Raw genomic sequence first — 17,809 nt, forward strand, 5'->3', positions numbered from 1 at the left:
TCCATCAGGATGCTAGTGCACTGTTTCGGTCTTAATCCAGAGGGAAAACCACAACTGGTCCACCGTCACCACCTCCAGCTGAACCAAGTTTTCCCATTTTCTCCATCCAAGTTCTAACCAAGCCAAGGCCAACTATTCGTGCATCAACAGAAGGCTACAAAGTGGTATGGCTGCAGGCCATTTTGTTGTAAAATGTATTTTCAGTTGCTTTATTGTAAAGCTCAGTAGATGTGGCTACCATAGCAGATTTCAGGCCCCTTTTATAGATTTACCGAGCATCAAGGGACTGAATCACTGATGGAGATTTTCTGGGAGACTGTGAGTTACTTTTAGCCCAAGCAGTAAGACAGTCGACAGATATAATGGATTAAGTTTCTTATTTCTTTTTTGATAGAAATCATGAACTTGGTCACATCATGCTGTCTCAGGAATATTTTTGGATATTTTTGCAATGTCTGCAGACATAATGACACTGTAGATAAACTGTGGTCTCCAGCTGGGAAGGTCAAGGTTGGGTCTATATGACAAGTGACCAGCCATCTCTCCCTCAGGACACACAATGCTCTGCAGTCCTGCACCCAGGTTGGACATGTTCCTCAGGCCCATAGTGAGAATTTGTGTGTGTCCCTTTAAATGTAGATGAACAGAAATGCAAATTAAGAACATGTGTTACATTTTTGTGGCTGGGGAATTCTCAATGTACTACGAACAATGAAAAATGAAATACCATCATTGTGAAATGAAACAGCATCATCATTTTACTTTTTTGGTCATTTGAGCCAAGAAGTCGCAGTCTCTTGTGTGATCCCACCAACCTTTGTGAGTGATCGTTTGAGGTTGGCTCTGTGTGACCATCAGCGAATGTGTTCAGAGGTGTTCAGCGAAATTCCTCATAAGGCTAGCACTGGGGGATTGGGGTGTGAGGTTGAACATTTCAGCTCAAAATGTGTGTATTTGTGTGTGTGTGTGTGTGTGTGTGTGTGTTAGGAGGGTGATATGAGCTTCAGCGTTCAGGTGGGAAAAAGGGGAGCGTCTTGAGCTTTGGTGACTCACTGGCACCTCCTCATCCCCCCTATCCCCTCGGCTTTCCCAGGCTGACAGAGGAAAGCAGTCCCGTACACACACGCAACCATTGTGAAACGAGACAGCCAGGCTCCTTCACTGCGAGTGACCAGATGCACCTCGCCCTCAGCCCTAATCTGTAAACGACTTAAAGGGGCCTTATCTCCCGGCTCCTCTGCTCCATTTCATGCTTGATTTACTTTAAATTGTCTGATAGGGCACTAGGGTTTGGAAACGGGCCCATCTCTGCACTGGGAGAAAAAAAATGTTCTGATTTCTCTCTGGCATGGTCACGCGGTGGGTTTTTTGACATTCTCTTACTCTCTTCCTCAAGAGTGAACCTCCTTGCGGTGCGGCAGTCTGTTTGAGTGCATTTACATTCAAGTGAATGCCTCAATGGCCGAGCCGGGGATTCTCATTGGTCACAGTGCAGTCGAGTGCTTTAGACCACAAAGATCCTGTATTTGAGTTAGCGCAGGAGTGGCCCCCAAGTTTACACACAGTGTGAGTGGTTGCCACTGTATCCCACTGAAAGAACAAAGACAAGCAACCACATCTACAAGTGCGTATGGCTTCCTCCTGAAGATTGAGATATATACAATGTCCTTTTTTGCTGCTGTTACCCATAGGCTTTATTAGGTTTTCTGTTTGGGTGAGTACCAGGGAAAGCAGTGATCTACACTGCAGTAAGATTCAGTTTCACTCTTTAAGAAACTGTGAAAAATAGTTTTCATATTTTTCAAAAGTACATTGAAAAATATGGAAAAAAAGAAAAAGTTGTATCATAAAATAGGTTGTCGTTTAGTTAAATCTGCAAATAAAGAATGTTCAATGAAAATGCCAGTAAGCAAGTAATAGAACAATGGCTCATTTTTGACACTGGTTTTTGGTCTTTTAAAACAGAATGGAATGTTGGGGATGTTTAAAAGGCATAAATACACTGCCCACAACCACCCTTTCCCCAACCCCCCCGCCCCCCCCCCCCCAAACATACAAACACGCACACACAAACAAACATAAATAACATAAAGGAAATAGAAAAAAAAGATGAAGAAGAACATTGAAATTCATCTCACAGCGGAGAATGCAGTGAACCGCGGGGCTGCGCGGGGCGATAAACGGAGTGATGATCCGGCGACACGTCTTTATCCACACACCGCTTTAATTAACGCCGGCTTGTTTGTTGAAAAGATGATTAATATGCCAATGAAAACAGTATAATTGAATACCGCAACACTCGCACAATCAGGGAGGAACACGCCGGGAGTTTTTTTCTCTCTCTCCAGATTAGCCTTTTATCGTGATCATTGTTATTATTTGGTATTTTAATTCAGCTGACAGCAAGACTCCCTCCCTCCCTCCTTCTCTTCCTCCCACCAGCCCCCCCCCCCACCCCCCCGCTACAAGTGAGTAAAACAAGAGCCCAAACAAGCACTCTTCGGGGCTGCTACTGCTTTTGTGACTTCCTTTTGTGGCAGGCTTTACCCTGTCTAGCAGTGGTTAATGCCGTTGCTTTGAGGGCAGCAGCTCAGTCAATCAGTCCGTTGGCCGGTCTCTGAGTGAAATAAGGATGCTGGTACCACGTCTGTTCCCCTTATTTGCAACCGAAAAATACCGACATAATAATGTGGGGCTGCGTCCTCCACAGCTGCATAAGACTGGATAAACTCCATGATTAGAGGGCCTGAATGCTCTCTGATCCTGACAGTCTGCACAGTCCCTGGTCTTACATGTTCTCCTCTTTTATTTCTCAGAGAGAGGATGATTGAAGAGGAGGAGGAGGAGGAGGAGGGGGGGGGCGGTGTCAAGTTAAGTTCAAATCGCACCCCCGTGATCCCTCTCTCATCGTAAAACAAACAGGGTGGGAGAGAGACACCACCTGTGAAGGGTGGCGTTCTTACATGGGCCGCAGTGCTTTGAGTCTGAGCCGCTGTATAAGGCTTATCTGCGCTGTACAAGATACAAAGTCTGGATGAGAACTCACTTTCTTAGCCCGAGCACAACAATGTCTTTGTTTCTTTAAAAAAAAGAAAATCCTGATTTATGAATGTTTATAACTATGTCCACTGGCACTTGGACAGTAGATTGTAATGTGAAATACTAATGACATTTTCCGACTCGTGGTACTGAATTAAAGTGGTACTCATCTATCCAGCACAGAGCTCTACCCTATTAAGCAACTCCACTTTAAATGATGGAACACAAATGAAATATCAATGACCCACAGTGTGTCTTATTCCAGTGCCTTTTTACTCACAATATGATCATAAACAGCCAATGGCTGAAAGCTGTATTGTCCTTACCTTTAACAAATATTACTTGTAATTACAAATCTGGATATCAGTGAAAATAATAATTGTGATATCTAACCAAAGTGGAGCAAATCAAGCACGTCTTTGCCTTTTTTAACATTACCCTTTTCAGTCTGATTCTAATTAGGCATTAATATACTTTTAATACCGCATGTGCCTTTGATAGTACGTTAACCCTCCAGAAAGTATTACCATGAACCTTACAGGAAAAAAAAATGGAAGTGTTTGCGCCTTGATAAAATAAACAACTTTCAAACGAGGTCTCGTCAAAGTTTGCGCTTTGCATAAATAAATGTCAGACACATACGCGTCTTCTTAAAATGCTTAGTTATCAGCGGCGCCTCAGACATGCTCGTCTCATGATTATGTCAAGACAGGGGTTATCAAACCTTTCAAATGCATCTCAAACTACATTTCCAGCAACAAAAGCCTCGAAAAGCCAAAAAAAAAAAAAAAAAAAACGTCGAAGAGCTCGTCGCACGTCCTTACACTTCCAATCCAATTTGACTCGTGCCGTCAGTGCGGTCTCAGAGCAAGTTTACCAGCCCCTGCTTTCCAAGACGGCGGCGCTAAAGGCTCGAGGGGTTCAATCAATGGCGCTTTGATCTCGGCTGGAGCTGTAATTATTTAACATTGTTACAAGGATTTCTCTAATCCATGTGACCATTAAATCCCTTTTACACTCTCATCTTCCGAGGCCTAATCTGTATCTGCGCGCTCCACTTGTCTCTACCTCATTCGGGCTGTTCCCTCCCTTTCCTACAACGCCCCGACTTAATGGACTTCAGGATCAAATTAAAATTCCCTGTTGCGATTCCCGAACTTGGCAGTTGTCAAAGTGTCTCATTTAGTCTAGCGCAGGAAAAGGATTTTCAACCCCCAAACACTACTTCCCTCCCTATTAATGATGATTTTTTGGTGCTCGGCTACTGCTTGGTTAAGGGCCAGGGTTACCACAGGTCATTATGGCTCAGACATTGTACGAAGGGCTGTGTCTTAGCCTTTTTAACTATGATGCTATTTCAGGACTTGTTATTGCCTTTGTTTTCAGAGTATTTACAGTGCAGTTCATATCAAACCGACATATACTGTAGCCTTCTCCTATTAACACGTAATCGCTGCATAGTTTTGCAGAGCACGAAAGAGGCATTGATCTAAATCATTCACAACAAAACCGGCAGGAATGATTTGCATTACTGTGCCTTAGGCTTTGAAATACTGCATTTGGACCTTCCCGTTTCATAGTGATGCAACAACAGACACCATCTGTGGAACCACCTCCAGAAACATCAGAAGGACATGCACATTCATGTAACATGAGGAACAACCATAAAAGAGGCCGGTTCGTCATTTAACATGCATGGAGGGGGCGATGAAAACCTCAAACGCAGACTGCATTCTAAAGAGAGGAATGGGCGGGAGGGGGCAACCACGCAGTAAAATATGATATTTGATATGTTATGTAAGCACTGAAATGGATAGGGACACGCCGTTGCTGTAAGACTGTGAGCTTTGCCCGCAGTTGTGCCCGCTGTCCATCAGGGACTGACCCCTGCCCAGCTGGCACAGACAGCAGGGCTGGGCTGTGTCCGACAGGCGTCTCTCTCTCACAACGCCAGAGCAATGGAAACTCCTACCAGCAGAGTGCTGAGGCTTAGCAAAGAGATTAGAAAAGAAGGTACTGACAGTCCACTGCAGACTCTTCACCATTCACTGTATTTCTAGCATTTTCCATGAAAAGTTACATCTCAGCCTGCATGAACTAAGCAGAAAAATGAGACTGAAATAAAAATGGATTTATTTACTATCAATGCTGCTCTTGAGTAGGCAACCACCTTATCTTCCACTTTGGAATGTAAAAAAGTCATAATATTCCGTTAAGTAGCTTTTTGGCTGGCTATTAGATCGCAGGCGATGATTCATCTTAAATCAAGTTAATTATCGTAATTAACATTCGCCATGTTCATTTTTCTTTTCAGCGTGGAAAACGCTAATGGCGGGGCATCAAAATGAATGAAAAGACCGTACAGATTAATGAACGCTAATGACGGAAATCAAATGAGATCGCTCTTTCGCTCCCAGCTCCCTCACACGGTGGTATGCCCCGGCAAGGCACTTTGCATCTGTCTGCACCTACCACAGTGCAAAAAAGTAAAGGGTCTTCAAAGAGCGGACCTGCTGCTTGTGATGGGCGAATATGGTCTTTATTTCCACATCAGATAAAACACGCTGAAGCTCATTAGCGAGACGTTCGCGGTCTTGTAGAGCCCCGGATCGTATTCGGCCGGAGGAGAGATTTTCAGATGCGATCATCGCCGCGGCGATTAGGAAATATCAATCGGCTGTCACATTAGGCTATGCGACCAGGCACGCGCTTGCCATGATATACTGCGATATGAAAGGCCCGATCGCGTACAGTGAGGCTGGACGTGTAATGCGGATCATGCAGAGCAAGGTAGATCAGTCCTGAAGGAGACGCTGGGGAAAGTACAACTGCTGTAGTACAAGTTACAACTTAAAAAATTTAAATCTTAAAAAAATAGTTAAAGTAATACCATTAAAAAGCATATGATAAAAAAATTATATGAAGTGGTAAAAAAAACAGACAATTCATCGATCATTTGGGCACGTCCCAAACATGATTCTGCTTCATGTCGGTTTAAAACGGCCAGTGTTTCTCAAGAAATTGCTGCACTAGGGGCTATAATCATCACTGGCCTGCTCATCAGACAATTGTCCAGTCAGAAATACCATGTGGGCCTCAAGTTCTAGCTGGGAAATGATATTAACAAGTCTTGATATGAACCTACTGCAGTGATATCACCAGGGTTACAGGGGAGCATCCATTTCAGCAATACCATGGGGGGTGTGGGGGGGAAGGGTGGGGGGTGGGGGGGGGTTCGAAGGGTTAGGGGGATGTGGTGTAACAGGGAACACCTGAAACTGTTCCTGGCAGGGGGGCGGGACACAAGAGCTCGTCTGAAGTCGTGATTCATTGCTCCAATTTCATGGCTCGTGCCACGCACTCAAAATTAAGAAACAAGTGATTCTATTTTCTTTGTTTATCAGTCTTTTGTTCCCATGGTAATGGGAAGGGGGAGCATAATTAGCCTGTCACAAAGCCCACGTTCCCTCTTTTAAGCTCTCCACTCCCCTCCCTTCCTCAAGAAAAAGCCCCTTTAAATGTGATACCCACCCCACAGTTCACTGCTGACCCGTTTGGCCCCTGTCTACACACCAATCGCAGACTCTGTCTGTTGCAGACATCTGAGAGCTCTTATCTTCGCCCCGCAATTCTCATTTCCTTCCGAAGACTTCCATGCAAATGTGAAATTTAATGATAAATGCATTGTCCGATAGGGCAGATAACACTGATTCCCTGTCAGCGTAGATACACCCAGAGGGGGGCCCCCAGCAGAACTGGCCCCCGAGGCCATTCCATCTAACCGCAGTGACACTTTCTCCTAACTGTGTAGAAACAAATGTCAGCACAAGTTACAATCTCTCCCTTTTCACTCAGTATTTTCTGTTCATTTTTGTTACCGACATTTTATGATGTGTACTGTTAAAATGACATTTGTATAAAACTGTAACTCAAAGTAAAGGACAAACGGTGGGACTGGGATGAATATGGGCAAAAATTGAGCATATAAATTCTTCCACCTGAATATTTTGTCATTTTTAGCTATGGACCACCTATGATAGCTAGGAGATTTTTAAATTACTATATCTCTGCACAGCAAAATGTACAATTAACTGATAGGATACAGTACGTATGATAGAGTGCATAATGTTCTTATTGGACTCATAGACATTGTTAGAGTTGATATAACACTAGATACACTGATGTGCATCATGATAAAAGTATTGCATTTATTTTTGAGGAAAAGTTGGACAATTGATTGAATCCTGGCAACTGTATTTGTCTGTTCAGCATCTTGTCGTTTGTTAGGAAGTGGTTTCGTAAGATTTTGTCATTACAGTGCTAAGCCACTGATAGATCAATTTTCCTCCAGTGCTTTTACAGATTGCAAAAGGAATTTTAAAAAGTAAATAGCCTGATATCACTATACATAGAAAGAGAAGAGCAGCACCAAACGTCTGCTACTGTACTTGTGCCACACACACACACACACACACACACACACACACACACACACACATTTGCCCTTCAGGGCTCTTAATCACCACTCAATGTCTGTAAATTCAAGTATTAGCTTACTCGGTCCATCCCAGACCTCGGGTTCGAGTGGAGGTGGCCTGTATTTCCGTCCAACACCATTCCCATCCCCCACCTGAGAGGCAACATCTTCACCTGCAGAAAAAAACCATAGATCATAGTCAAGTTTAATAAGCTTTAGAACAGAATACAGCCATATCAGAACTGTATGCAAATGGTCCTCATAATGCATCCAATCAGTGAAAGACAGAGAGCGAGAGAGAGAAGGTGTGTGTGAGAGAGAGAGAGAGAGAGAGAGAGAGCGAGAGAGCCCAAGTCGATGTCAGACGAGACAAGCAGGAAACTCTGCAATCAAATTTGTTATGTAATGCATTGGAAATGTTTAATTATAGTGCCAGAAATTAAACACAATGATTTCTTCATTAAATTGAGATGAGCTATTTTGTCTTATAATAGCAAATCTCATATATTTTGTCTTCTATTGCAGGCATACAACAAATCGCCTACAATTTTGTGATATCAATGAAAATTTAGCCATTTTAAAGAAACTGGGCTTTGGAAATACTGGTAAATCAGTGGTTAGTTGATTCTTTGCTGGTAGAACAACATTTTGTTCTCATGTTTGGTGTGCTTCAGAAAATATATTCAAATGTTTGAGTAAATAACATTAAAAATAAAAAGATACACCTTTGGCATGTCTATGAAAACAAGGAACTGTGCAGTTCAACCGTGCATTGTTTTAAAAACATTTCTATTACTTAATTTACAAAACATTAAGCTCAAATAAAACCACAACAGGTAATTATATAATTCACAGTTTTATCCACAATGTATTTCAGCATAATTTCCTCAAACGTTTTGATCCACCTGGATCTTGCTTTCCGTACTTTAGCACTGCAATACACCCTTGAGACAGTATTCTTGCAATGCAACACAAACCTAAATGTTCATTTCATTACATGACATTAATGGCATTTATCAGAAGCTCTTATTCAGATTGGCTTTTCATGTTAGGATAGAAACTGTGAAGACAAAATTACTATTCAAAAATCGATAGAATAAAAATGTAAACCTCTAGCAGCTAAACAGCTAAATGAAGAAGTGTAGACATGAAGGGACATGGATGTACTGTCAAATATTTTATATTCTCTTGCCTTTAACTGCAGTCTCTCAATGTACTTTGACTATGGCATAGATACAACACCCAATGTTCTTCTATTCATTGACATTTTTCATTGATACCTCATTCTTAATGTGCAGACTTATCAGGAGGCATCAAACAGCCAATGCAGACCTCCGTGTTCACAGGGTTGTAACAACTGAAATTTCATAACTTATGGACTTCCAAAGTGTCCTAACTCTCCCAGAGTTTGTGGCCATTTCTCAATATCAGGGGGAATGGGGCCCATAAACTCCCATCATTACAACACTGGGCCATTTTCCTGCGGTCCGAGGAGCTGTTATCCTGCTCTGATTGGAGCTCAGGGCATGTAGATCTGGCCCAGTCGGGATTGCCATACTTAACAAACATGAATGATTCATTTCCTCCACAGAGTCAAATGGTGCTAAAAGGACGTCTCAATTTGCCTTATCGCTCGGCAAATTAGCATTTTCCATCTTCTCCGGGTCAACTTTGAATTAGAATTCCATTCCGTTCATCTGAAGCGCTGAGATCATCTGCTGGCGTGAACTCCTGCTCCTTCTCTAACGCTCAGATACTTTCACAATTAATTTGCACACTTCCTGTTTATTCCTTAACCATAAACATTTTATGCAATTCAAATCATTCATTCTGATGTTACAGATAGCACATTTCATGGCTTTTTTCGATACTGGGAAAGCTAGAAAAAGTTTTTTCTTTATTAGTGTTCACACAGAGCTGTCAGAATATAACTTTTATAAGAATATAAATGTCAGTATAAAACACTATTCTTGGTCAATGGTATTAGTTTTCTATTGCAGAATTTAAAAGGCAAATGTTGATGGTTAATCTGAAAAGTGCTGTTGTTCTCTGAAGAAATGACATGTTGAGAGTGACAGTATCTGGTTTGGTTCATGCAGTAAAAATGGTTCAAAAGTGTAACCATGGGAGCCATGGGATCGTTATGTCCATGGATAAACACAAAAATAATATCCGGGTTTCCCCACACAGATTTTTCCAAGGAGAGAAAGAATTCCTTCTGCAAAACTCTGGATCCCAGGACTGTGATTCTAATGATATAAAAAAACTTGCTAAGGTAAGACCAGATTTATATTTCAAATGTAAAAACAGGTGACACTTGAGAGAGAGGAGAGTGAGAGAGAGAAAGAGAGATAGAGTGGGGGGGGGGGGGGCATGCAGAGACTGCAGGACACATTCCTGAACAGAACAAAGACAAAGAGCTAGCTGCCAAAGGCCAACCAAGAAGCCCATGCCAAGTCTTTAAGGCAACCCAGCCAGTGACCGGTGGCACTCTTTCTTCCTTTTAAAGTCAGATTCAAAGTCAAGAAACCCAGCAACACATTGTGGCACTCGACCTCTTGACCTCTGTGCCTTTAAACTCATCCACTTCTTCGCTGCGCTCCGATCAAAGTTAACGAGAGCTTTGTACGCTAATGAAAACTAGCAGCCTTCCTTTGTGCCGCTACAGTGTTTTAATACCCACGACAGGCTGTGACTTTAAATGAAGCTTCTAACGATACCAAGCCCATTCCAGCAAGTGACCACACAAATATGGCATTAAGCTGGTGATGAAGGAGTAATGAAAGAGCTCTACTGAGGAAAGTTACACCCAAGATCACGTTCCAAGTCTGAGTGATGAGCAGGTGTGTTTAAAAAAACCCACACTCATCTTGAGACTGAATTCATTACACAGAGCCATCAAAACTTGGAGGAGTTCTTTCATCAAGACCCTCGTTATCTACCCTTTTCCAGATCAGGACCGTGTTTTCGATGCCACTGCCACTTTGGTGTACTGTAAGTGGAGGAACGCTAAGCCACCCAGACATGCAGCTAAATGAGTTTTTTTTAAAAGATCCACGGTTGAGCACTTGAGTAACGGAGCAAGGCCACAAATGACTACACCTGATGCCTTCTTATAAACGGGAGCCAGATCCAACCTTTCACAGTCCATAGCTTTTGAACTGCGATGGGAGATTTAGAGGCTTACACTGTAGCAAAGATAGCAGCGGAAGTCAGAAAGCAGCCTGGTATGCTGAAACTTGTTTGGGTAAGACATGGGTAAGATTACAGGATTACAGAAGAGCCAATATTTTTGATACTTCACTGTGTATTTTTGTATAATGTTCATCCAATTCAACTCATTATATTTTGCCAGTCCATAGCTTTATTTTTTAATCTAATTATTTGGATTTAATTGAGAGCAGAGAATCATACACACTTCATTCTGCATCCATGTATGTCTGCATGGCAGCATTGGCATGATGCACTGTATATCGACTTTGTGTTCATTAAAATTTTGTACAGACTGTTGAAGAATCAAAGGTTTAAACTGAAAATATAATGGATGGCACATACTGTACGTATAGATAAATACTGTACCTGTGGACATCTTTTAAAATACTATTTGAGAAGCATAGCGATATAGTTAAAATGGATAAAAAAACAATATAAACTAAACTGAACTGCTGCCAAAATTAGCATTCAAATAAACTGTACAGTGGATTTATGCCATTAACAGAGTAAAACACAAAAGACATTTTTTTTGCATCCCAACTGAAACATGAAAAGATTTTTTCTATTAAATATTTCTCCCCTGTGGGGCACTCCTGACAGCTTATAGTTTACAGGTTCAAAGTGAGAAAATAAGAAGAAAGAAAAAAAGGAGGAGACATTCAAAGAGTAAATTCTCCATTTGTGAGGAAAATGTGGCCCCGTCAGATGGCTCTGGAATCTGGGAACACCTGGGGCGGAGGAATCAAAGCGGCGGGGTGCGCGGGGGGCCACGCGGCTCCGTCCCCCGCGCACCGTAACCCCGAGCGGGCCCCCGGAACCGCTTCCTGTGATGTTGGCGTGTGACCACGACAAATAAAGTGTAATTGAATCGGAGTTCAAAGGGACTGCCGTTTGATGGCAGTCAGCGGGTTTGGGCGAAAGCCTTCCCAGCGGTTAACCAGCCTTGTCGTTAGCTATGACCTTATTGGTAATGTGAAGGTATTGCTTTAGCAAAACATACGTGTATTCGTACAGAGAGATAGATAGATAGGTAAATAGAGAGAGAGAGACAAGGAAAAAAACTGAAAAACAGACGTACTGCAGATGGGGTTGTATTCCAAAGCACCAAGTCTTGAATTTTCCTCAGAAACTTTTTAAGATAAATATACATACAGTGCTCAGAGTGTTTCAAAGCTAAATTTAGAAGCTGTGAGCCAGATAGATTAATTCCAACCTGACACCAAATTTAGAATTTAGAGTTTTGTTCTCAAAGCTAAGCATAACTCTCCCAAAAAGCACCACAAAGGATATAGGAGCATTTGAGACATCTCTCTTGGTTTAAAGTGTAAATCTTACATTCTGTGAAGTTTGAAGCAGCCAAAACATCAAAGCAATATCTAGGGGTCACGGACATCAGGTCACTCTGGCCCCAGTTTCACAAGGTACTGGAATACTGAGACCTCATTTAATGCCATAACGGTGTGGTTGTTTCATTATCATATCATCATCATTTATTAGCTAATAGGACAGCTGTATGCTGGCAGCTTTCATGACTTACATTTTATGATACGTAGGCCTACCACTCAATATGGATTCAAACAATCTAAGAGAAATGCTTTATTCAAGAGCAGAACCAAAGTGATCCTCCAAGGATTCAAAATTCTTAGATGGCTTCCACACCAGTGGGCAATTTTCACAGGCTTAAACAAAAATCAAAGTCAATATTGTCTTCCACAGTGCCTGTGATCTCGGTAGCTGACCCGTCCCTCAGCCATTTCCACTCTTGTCACACCTCTGCCTGGGCATTATGAGATTTCAACCCAACCAGTGTGCTGCAGGAATGCATTCAGTAGCTTTGCATGCCAACCCACAGACCCACCCTAAAGCCAGGTGAGCGGCAGAATTGCGATGTGGAAAATAAATGCAGTCACTCTAAATTCACAGTGACAGGGGTCTGGGGGCATGGCGAAGACTCACCTTGGTTGGAGGAGTACTCCAGGTCTTTTCCATTTTCAGGCTCAAAGTCGACAGAGCAGTTCTCCTCCATGGTAAAGTCCTTGTTGATGGCGAGCTCGTTCTCCGAGACGCACTCCTCATTTTCCTCCTCCCGTCCATTATGCAGCAGCCCTGGGAAAAGAGAGAGAGAGAGAAGGATGGAGGGAGGGTTTTCTAGTGGGAAGCAGGGTCAGAAGAACACAGCAGTGAACTATGGGCCAGTGTCAGTCTCAGTGTGAGACAGGAAAGTAAATGTCCTAGAACTGCTGACCTACATTATGGCAGTCGAATTTAAATTTCCACACGTTTAAGGCTTTAATTTTAGAACTTTTAAACAACTAAATGTAAACATACTTCAATACAAAGCATTTGTCATGCTCTCCCTGTCTGTGTGTAACACACTACTCTCTGTCTGTGTGCAATATACTTCTCTATCTCTGTGTATCGAACTCTCTCTCTCTCTCTCCGCGTGTGTAACACTCTCCCCTCTGTCTGTGCGTAACACACTGTTCTCCCATCTGTATAAACCTCAACCCTTTCCTGTTTCGTCTGTGCTATGGAAATTATCCAAGGGCTCAAATTCTATGATAGTGTGTGTATCAGGGTATTGCCCCCAAGAACTGCGATTTATTTGCACATCCAAGATTACTGAAAATATCTTTATATTTATGATCGGCTCTGCTATCTGACCGACTGCTGCTTGACATCCGGTGGCCAATATTAGTCCCGGTAATATGTGTAAAATGTCATTCAGCCTCAGGATTTTTACACAACATTTCTGCTGAAGGTTGTGCCACCAGCTAAAAGGTCACACAATTCCTGTCAAAAGCATCCTGTAGCACAATATTTCTTTGATTCTATTACTTCACTGAATAGATTCATGGCTACAGCACCTGTTGTTGCAGGGACACTTCACACATCTCAGTACCCACTGAAAGCTGTAAAAATAAGCTTACATCTGTTTAGAAACTTTGAAAGATTCTATTAAACAACATGTTTAGAAATGCACAACAAAAAATCTTTTAGCATCATTTATGGTTATATATAGATGTAAAGATGAGAGACCTGCTTTTGGATACAGACTTTACCAATAGGAACACGTTGTGGTGTGTAGAACATTGGACTTGTGGCTCAGTTATACGGTATGAATATCATTCAGGCTTTTTGTTTTGGATAACAAATGTGTACTACACCGGTATTTCACTCTTACGGGTATTTGCACAGCTTTTTCGCTCAGAAAGGTATTTGCAAATCTAAAAGACAATTGTAGTCTCAGACTAATCCAAAAGATTTCTTATTTTCATTTTAATCCTAATTTTTATGAGTTGAGCAATGAGCACTGATGAATACGAATGGGCATTCCAAATGGGAGAGAAAGTTCAGATTCAAATTTTCAGATTCTTATTGAAGGAACGAAGCAACAATCACAGACACATTCTTGGAATTTGCAGTGCAAAATGAAAGGGCGAACATTAGCAGTCAGACGCCAATTTAAAAATGACATTACAAGCCGTAAGCCTATCTCTGGTTCCTCTACAATGTTGACCTTTTGCTGAGCACCTACTTTCAAGAGGCCTATTTTTTTTCCAGCCAGGACATAAATAAACATTTTTAAAGCGAGTCTGCCCCAGAGCTTCCTTTCACGGGAATTACTTCCTGTGAGCATACATGTGTCATTGCAGCCTAAACACAGTGCGTCTGTGTACAGACAATCGTGTCCTCCCAACTTCCTCTGAGGTGCATCGCTCATTGTCGCCCTGACAAGAACTCCTCCCCCCGTAAAACAAAATTCTTTGGTTCATAGACTCGGTCCTGACCGTCTTCTCTGATATTCCTTTATGCGAGCGCAGGGACGCTTACAAAAGGCCCTCCAGCTGCACGAGAGCCGGGCTCTTTTCATTAGCCCAATGAATCAGCCCTCTGTGTCTGCCCGACCCGCGCGCCTGAAAAGGGGATTTGAATGCCCATCTTTCATGGATCCTCTGAAGTGAGACGGAAGCTTTAAATCGGGACGTGGTGTAATTTGGGTTTATCTGATGCCTCCTCGCTGCTTTTCAGCGGAGAAGGGGCTGCGTGGAACCTGAAGTGACTCCTCGGTACACAGCCACTGTTGTCGGACGCCGGGTCGTGAAACATGCAGCTATTAGTAGGGGCTCAGACACAGAGCTGCAATAACTCAAGAGGAAACAGCTGATGCTGAGCATTGGATGAGAATGGCCATCTATGCAGCTCCACATGTGTGTGTGTGAGACTTGACACAATACAGTCACTATAACTACACATACAGTACACTGTATCATTGCATATGGATTCTACTGTTACTGCGTTATTGTACATTGCATACAGTGAGCATATACAGTGCAGTACATAACGCATAGAGGCTTCATGCATAAATGGTAAATGGACTGCATTTTTATCCAAAGCTTTTATCCAAAGCGCTTTACAATTGATGCCTCTCATTCACCCATTCGCACACACACTCACACACCAACGGTGAAAGGCTGCCATGCAAGGTACCAATCAGCTCACTGGGAGCAATTAGGGGTTAGGTGTCTTGCTCAGGGACACATCGACACGCCCAGGGCGGAGGATCGAACCGGCAACCCTCCGACTGCCAGACAACCGCTCGCCCCCAGCCAGCCCATTTTTTACCACAAGAAACACTCATGTTGAACATTATCTAACATCTTAATTTCCTCTAAGAAAACTGTCATTTGGGTGAGAGCAATGGGCTAATTGAAATAAACCATTTGGGATTATTGTCCAAACCCAAAGTGAACTGCTCTTGAAACTATATAACAATCTGTATAGTTATGAAATTTACTAAAAATGAATGACCATTCTATCCACAATGCTATCTTTAGGAGTTCCCAGTGTTAGTGTGACTATTGTATTGTGTTTCATTTAGTTTATTATCATATAGTATTTGCTTAGAGAAACTTGAAATAACAACAGATGCAACAATGATAACAATGCCACTTCAAACAGCGCATCCATAATTTCTTATCGGACAGTAGCCATTTTCCTACTATATTTTGTTGAAACATTCTTAAACTGATCTTCACATTCAATTAAATCCCCATATTCTGGATGCATTTCAATGTGACTAACCAAGGGGGCCGAGAAGAACAACCCTAACCCTAACCCTTTGGCCTTCTGTAATATCTTAGTTTTTAAAAAGTGTTCCTTTAATAGCATTGCTGGTGCTGAGAGGATTTATATAGCACCAATATTACACCATAGAAATTATTTGAAATACTCCATGATACAGCCGTGATGCTACTGGAATGTTGTATCATACATGTAGAGTGAGTTGAAGATATTAAGGTCTATTGAAGTTGGCATGCCAGGTCTCTTTTGAAAAAAAGCAGAGTCAGTACTCTAGTTATTCCCAGTAAAACTGAATAGCATTCAGATACATATTCACTGTCTTTGGTTGGAAAGTAAGCCCACGATCTCCAAGGGTCAGGGCAAAATACTATGACCACAGGTCACACATATATACAATATAAAGATATGATTATGGAAAAACTGCCTCATAGGCACTACAGTTAAACACGCGCACCACACATGCATGCACACATACACACACAAACACACACACACACACAAACCCCAGGACCACAGTGGAAAATCTGGCTTCATAATTCACACATGCAAAAACATACGTCCACACTAGAACAAGGCTAGGACATGGCAACTCTTTTCTCATAATTCCTGTCTATAAAGTTACAGAATGGTATGAGATGAATGAAACATGCATTAAACTAAAAGTATCAAATTTCAGAATGGGCCAATAGCTTGTACTGAGACTTTAGAATTAGCTGAATCAGAATGTGCCCACTCTGGAAAGCTAAGAAGCAGGGCTTCGCAAATTAAATACACAGTTCAGCCAAAAAACAAACAAACTGGGTTTGGAGGATTTCACAGAGAAAATCCTCCTTCAAAGGCCCCGGTGAGTCACCTTTTAACATTTACTTCTAAAACCATCCATTTGTGGACACAGCCATTTGAGACATTCAGAATTATCGCGCCAAGCACGATCCCGTCACCGACTGGCTCGACTCATGAGCCATACCTAATGACCGCCTCCTTTCTAAAAAAAAAGCACTTTGAAAGGATTTTTTTTTTTAAATGAGGAAACCACAAAACACATAAGGGCCTGACTTGAGCGACATTTAATTTCATGGCTCGCTCTTCCCCCCTGTGCGACACGGGGAGGCTTTGGTTGGGCTCCGATAGGGACGCCAGGCATTATCAGCCGGCTGCAGAGTGCCGCGCCCGGATCGCAGACTGGGCCTGCTTTATGCTTCCTAATTAGAGGTGAGGTAATTGAATCTGATCGAACAAAGCAGCAAATCTCCGCGAGTGTGGAAATTGTTCTGCTCCCACCTATATGTCATATTTTAATCCGCTTGTCGGTGGCGCACATGGACAGGCCTAGGGGATGAGAAAACAAAATTCAGCACCTGAGACTGAGCGCAAGCACATGGTGTTGCCTATAACCTGTAGTGCAGGGCTCCTCAATTACAGGGGACCTTCTTCTCAAAAAAAGATATTTTTACAACAATTTAACCTTTTTTCACCAAAATTTCAAATCACTAATTGCGTCTTTCAAGTCACTGCAAAGTCACCTCACCTATGCCTGTAAGGCTGCCTTTGAAGCCTGTGCACAGAAAAGTACTCAGCATTAATTAAACTCTGATAGAGTACATATTACACTGATAGAGTGCATTCCATTTGGGGTTATATAATATTGAAAAAAAATTTAATTTTGATATTATATAAATGTGTATACTTCTCTGACGACTTCACAGCAAGCCAGAGACCAGTCTGCAACCATTCTGTAGTGGGATTAAGGGCAATTTAATCCCACTTTACTCTTGGTGAGATGAAGACCTTTGTATTCCACCACTGCACACTCCCAGTACATAGTTTCTGACAGCATATTCACACACACTCACACACATATCCCCCCGACACACACACACACACACACACACACACACAAAGCTGTTTGAGGGAGCCTAGGTTTATACTGACTGTCCTGTCATAAGAGAGCCATCCCATAATATAAACCATGATCACCACGACAACACGTCAGTA

The 17,809-nt window shown here is 42.2% G+C and overlaps 1 protein-coding gene across 2 annotated transcripts in view; it reads right to left on the reverse strand.

Annotated features, from left to right (window-relative positions):
- LOC118233009 (zinc finger protein ZFPM2-like) overlaps positions 1-17,809 on the reverse strand; it is an 84,610-nt gene that overhangs the window by 52,848 nt on the left and 13,953 nt on the right. Inside the window, exons 2-3 of one of the 2 annotated variants that reach the window (XM_035428302.1) lie at positions 12,686-12,835; positions 7,597-7,689 (exon numbers count right to left, since the gene is read on the reverse strand). In XM_035428302.1, coding sequence (XP_035284193.1) covers positions 7,597-7,689; positions 12,686-12,835 — 243 coding nt within the window. Of the gene's footprint in view, positions 1-7,596; positions 7,690-12,685; positions 12,836-17,809 lie in introns of those variants that run through there. The other variant, XM_035428303.1, reaches the window with a different exon arrangement.

Source organism: Anguilla anguilla, chromosome 8 (genome assembly GCF_013347855.1).
Source record: "Anguilla anguilla isolate fAngAng1 chromosome 8, fAngAng1.pri, whole genome shotgun sequence".
Classification (NCBI taxonomy): domain Eukaryota; kingdom Metazoa; phylum Chordata; class Actinopteri; order Anguilliformes; family Anguillidae; genus Anguilla; species Anguilla anguilla.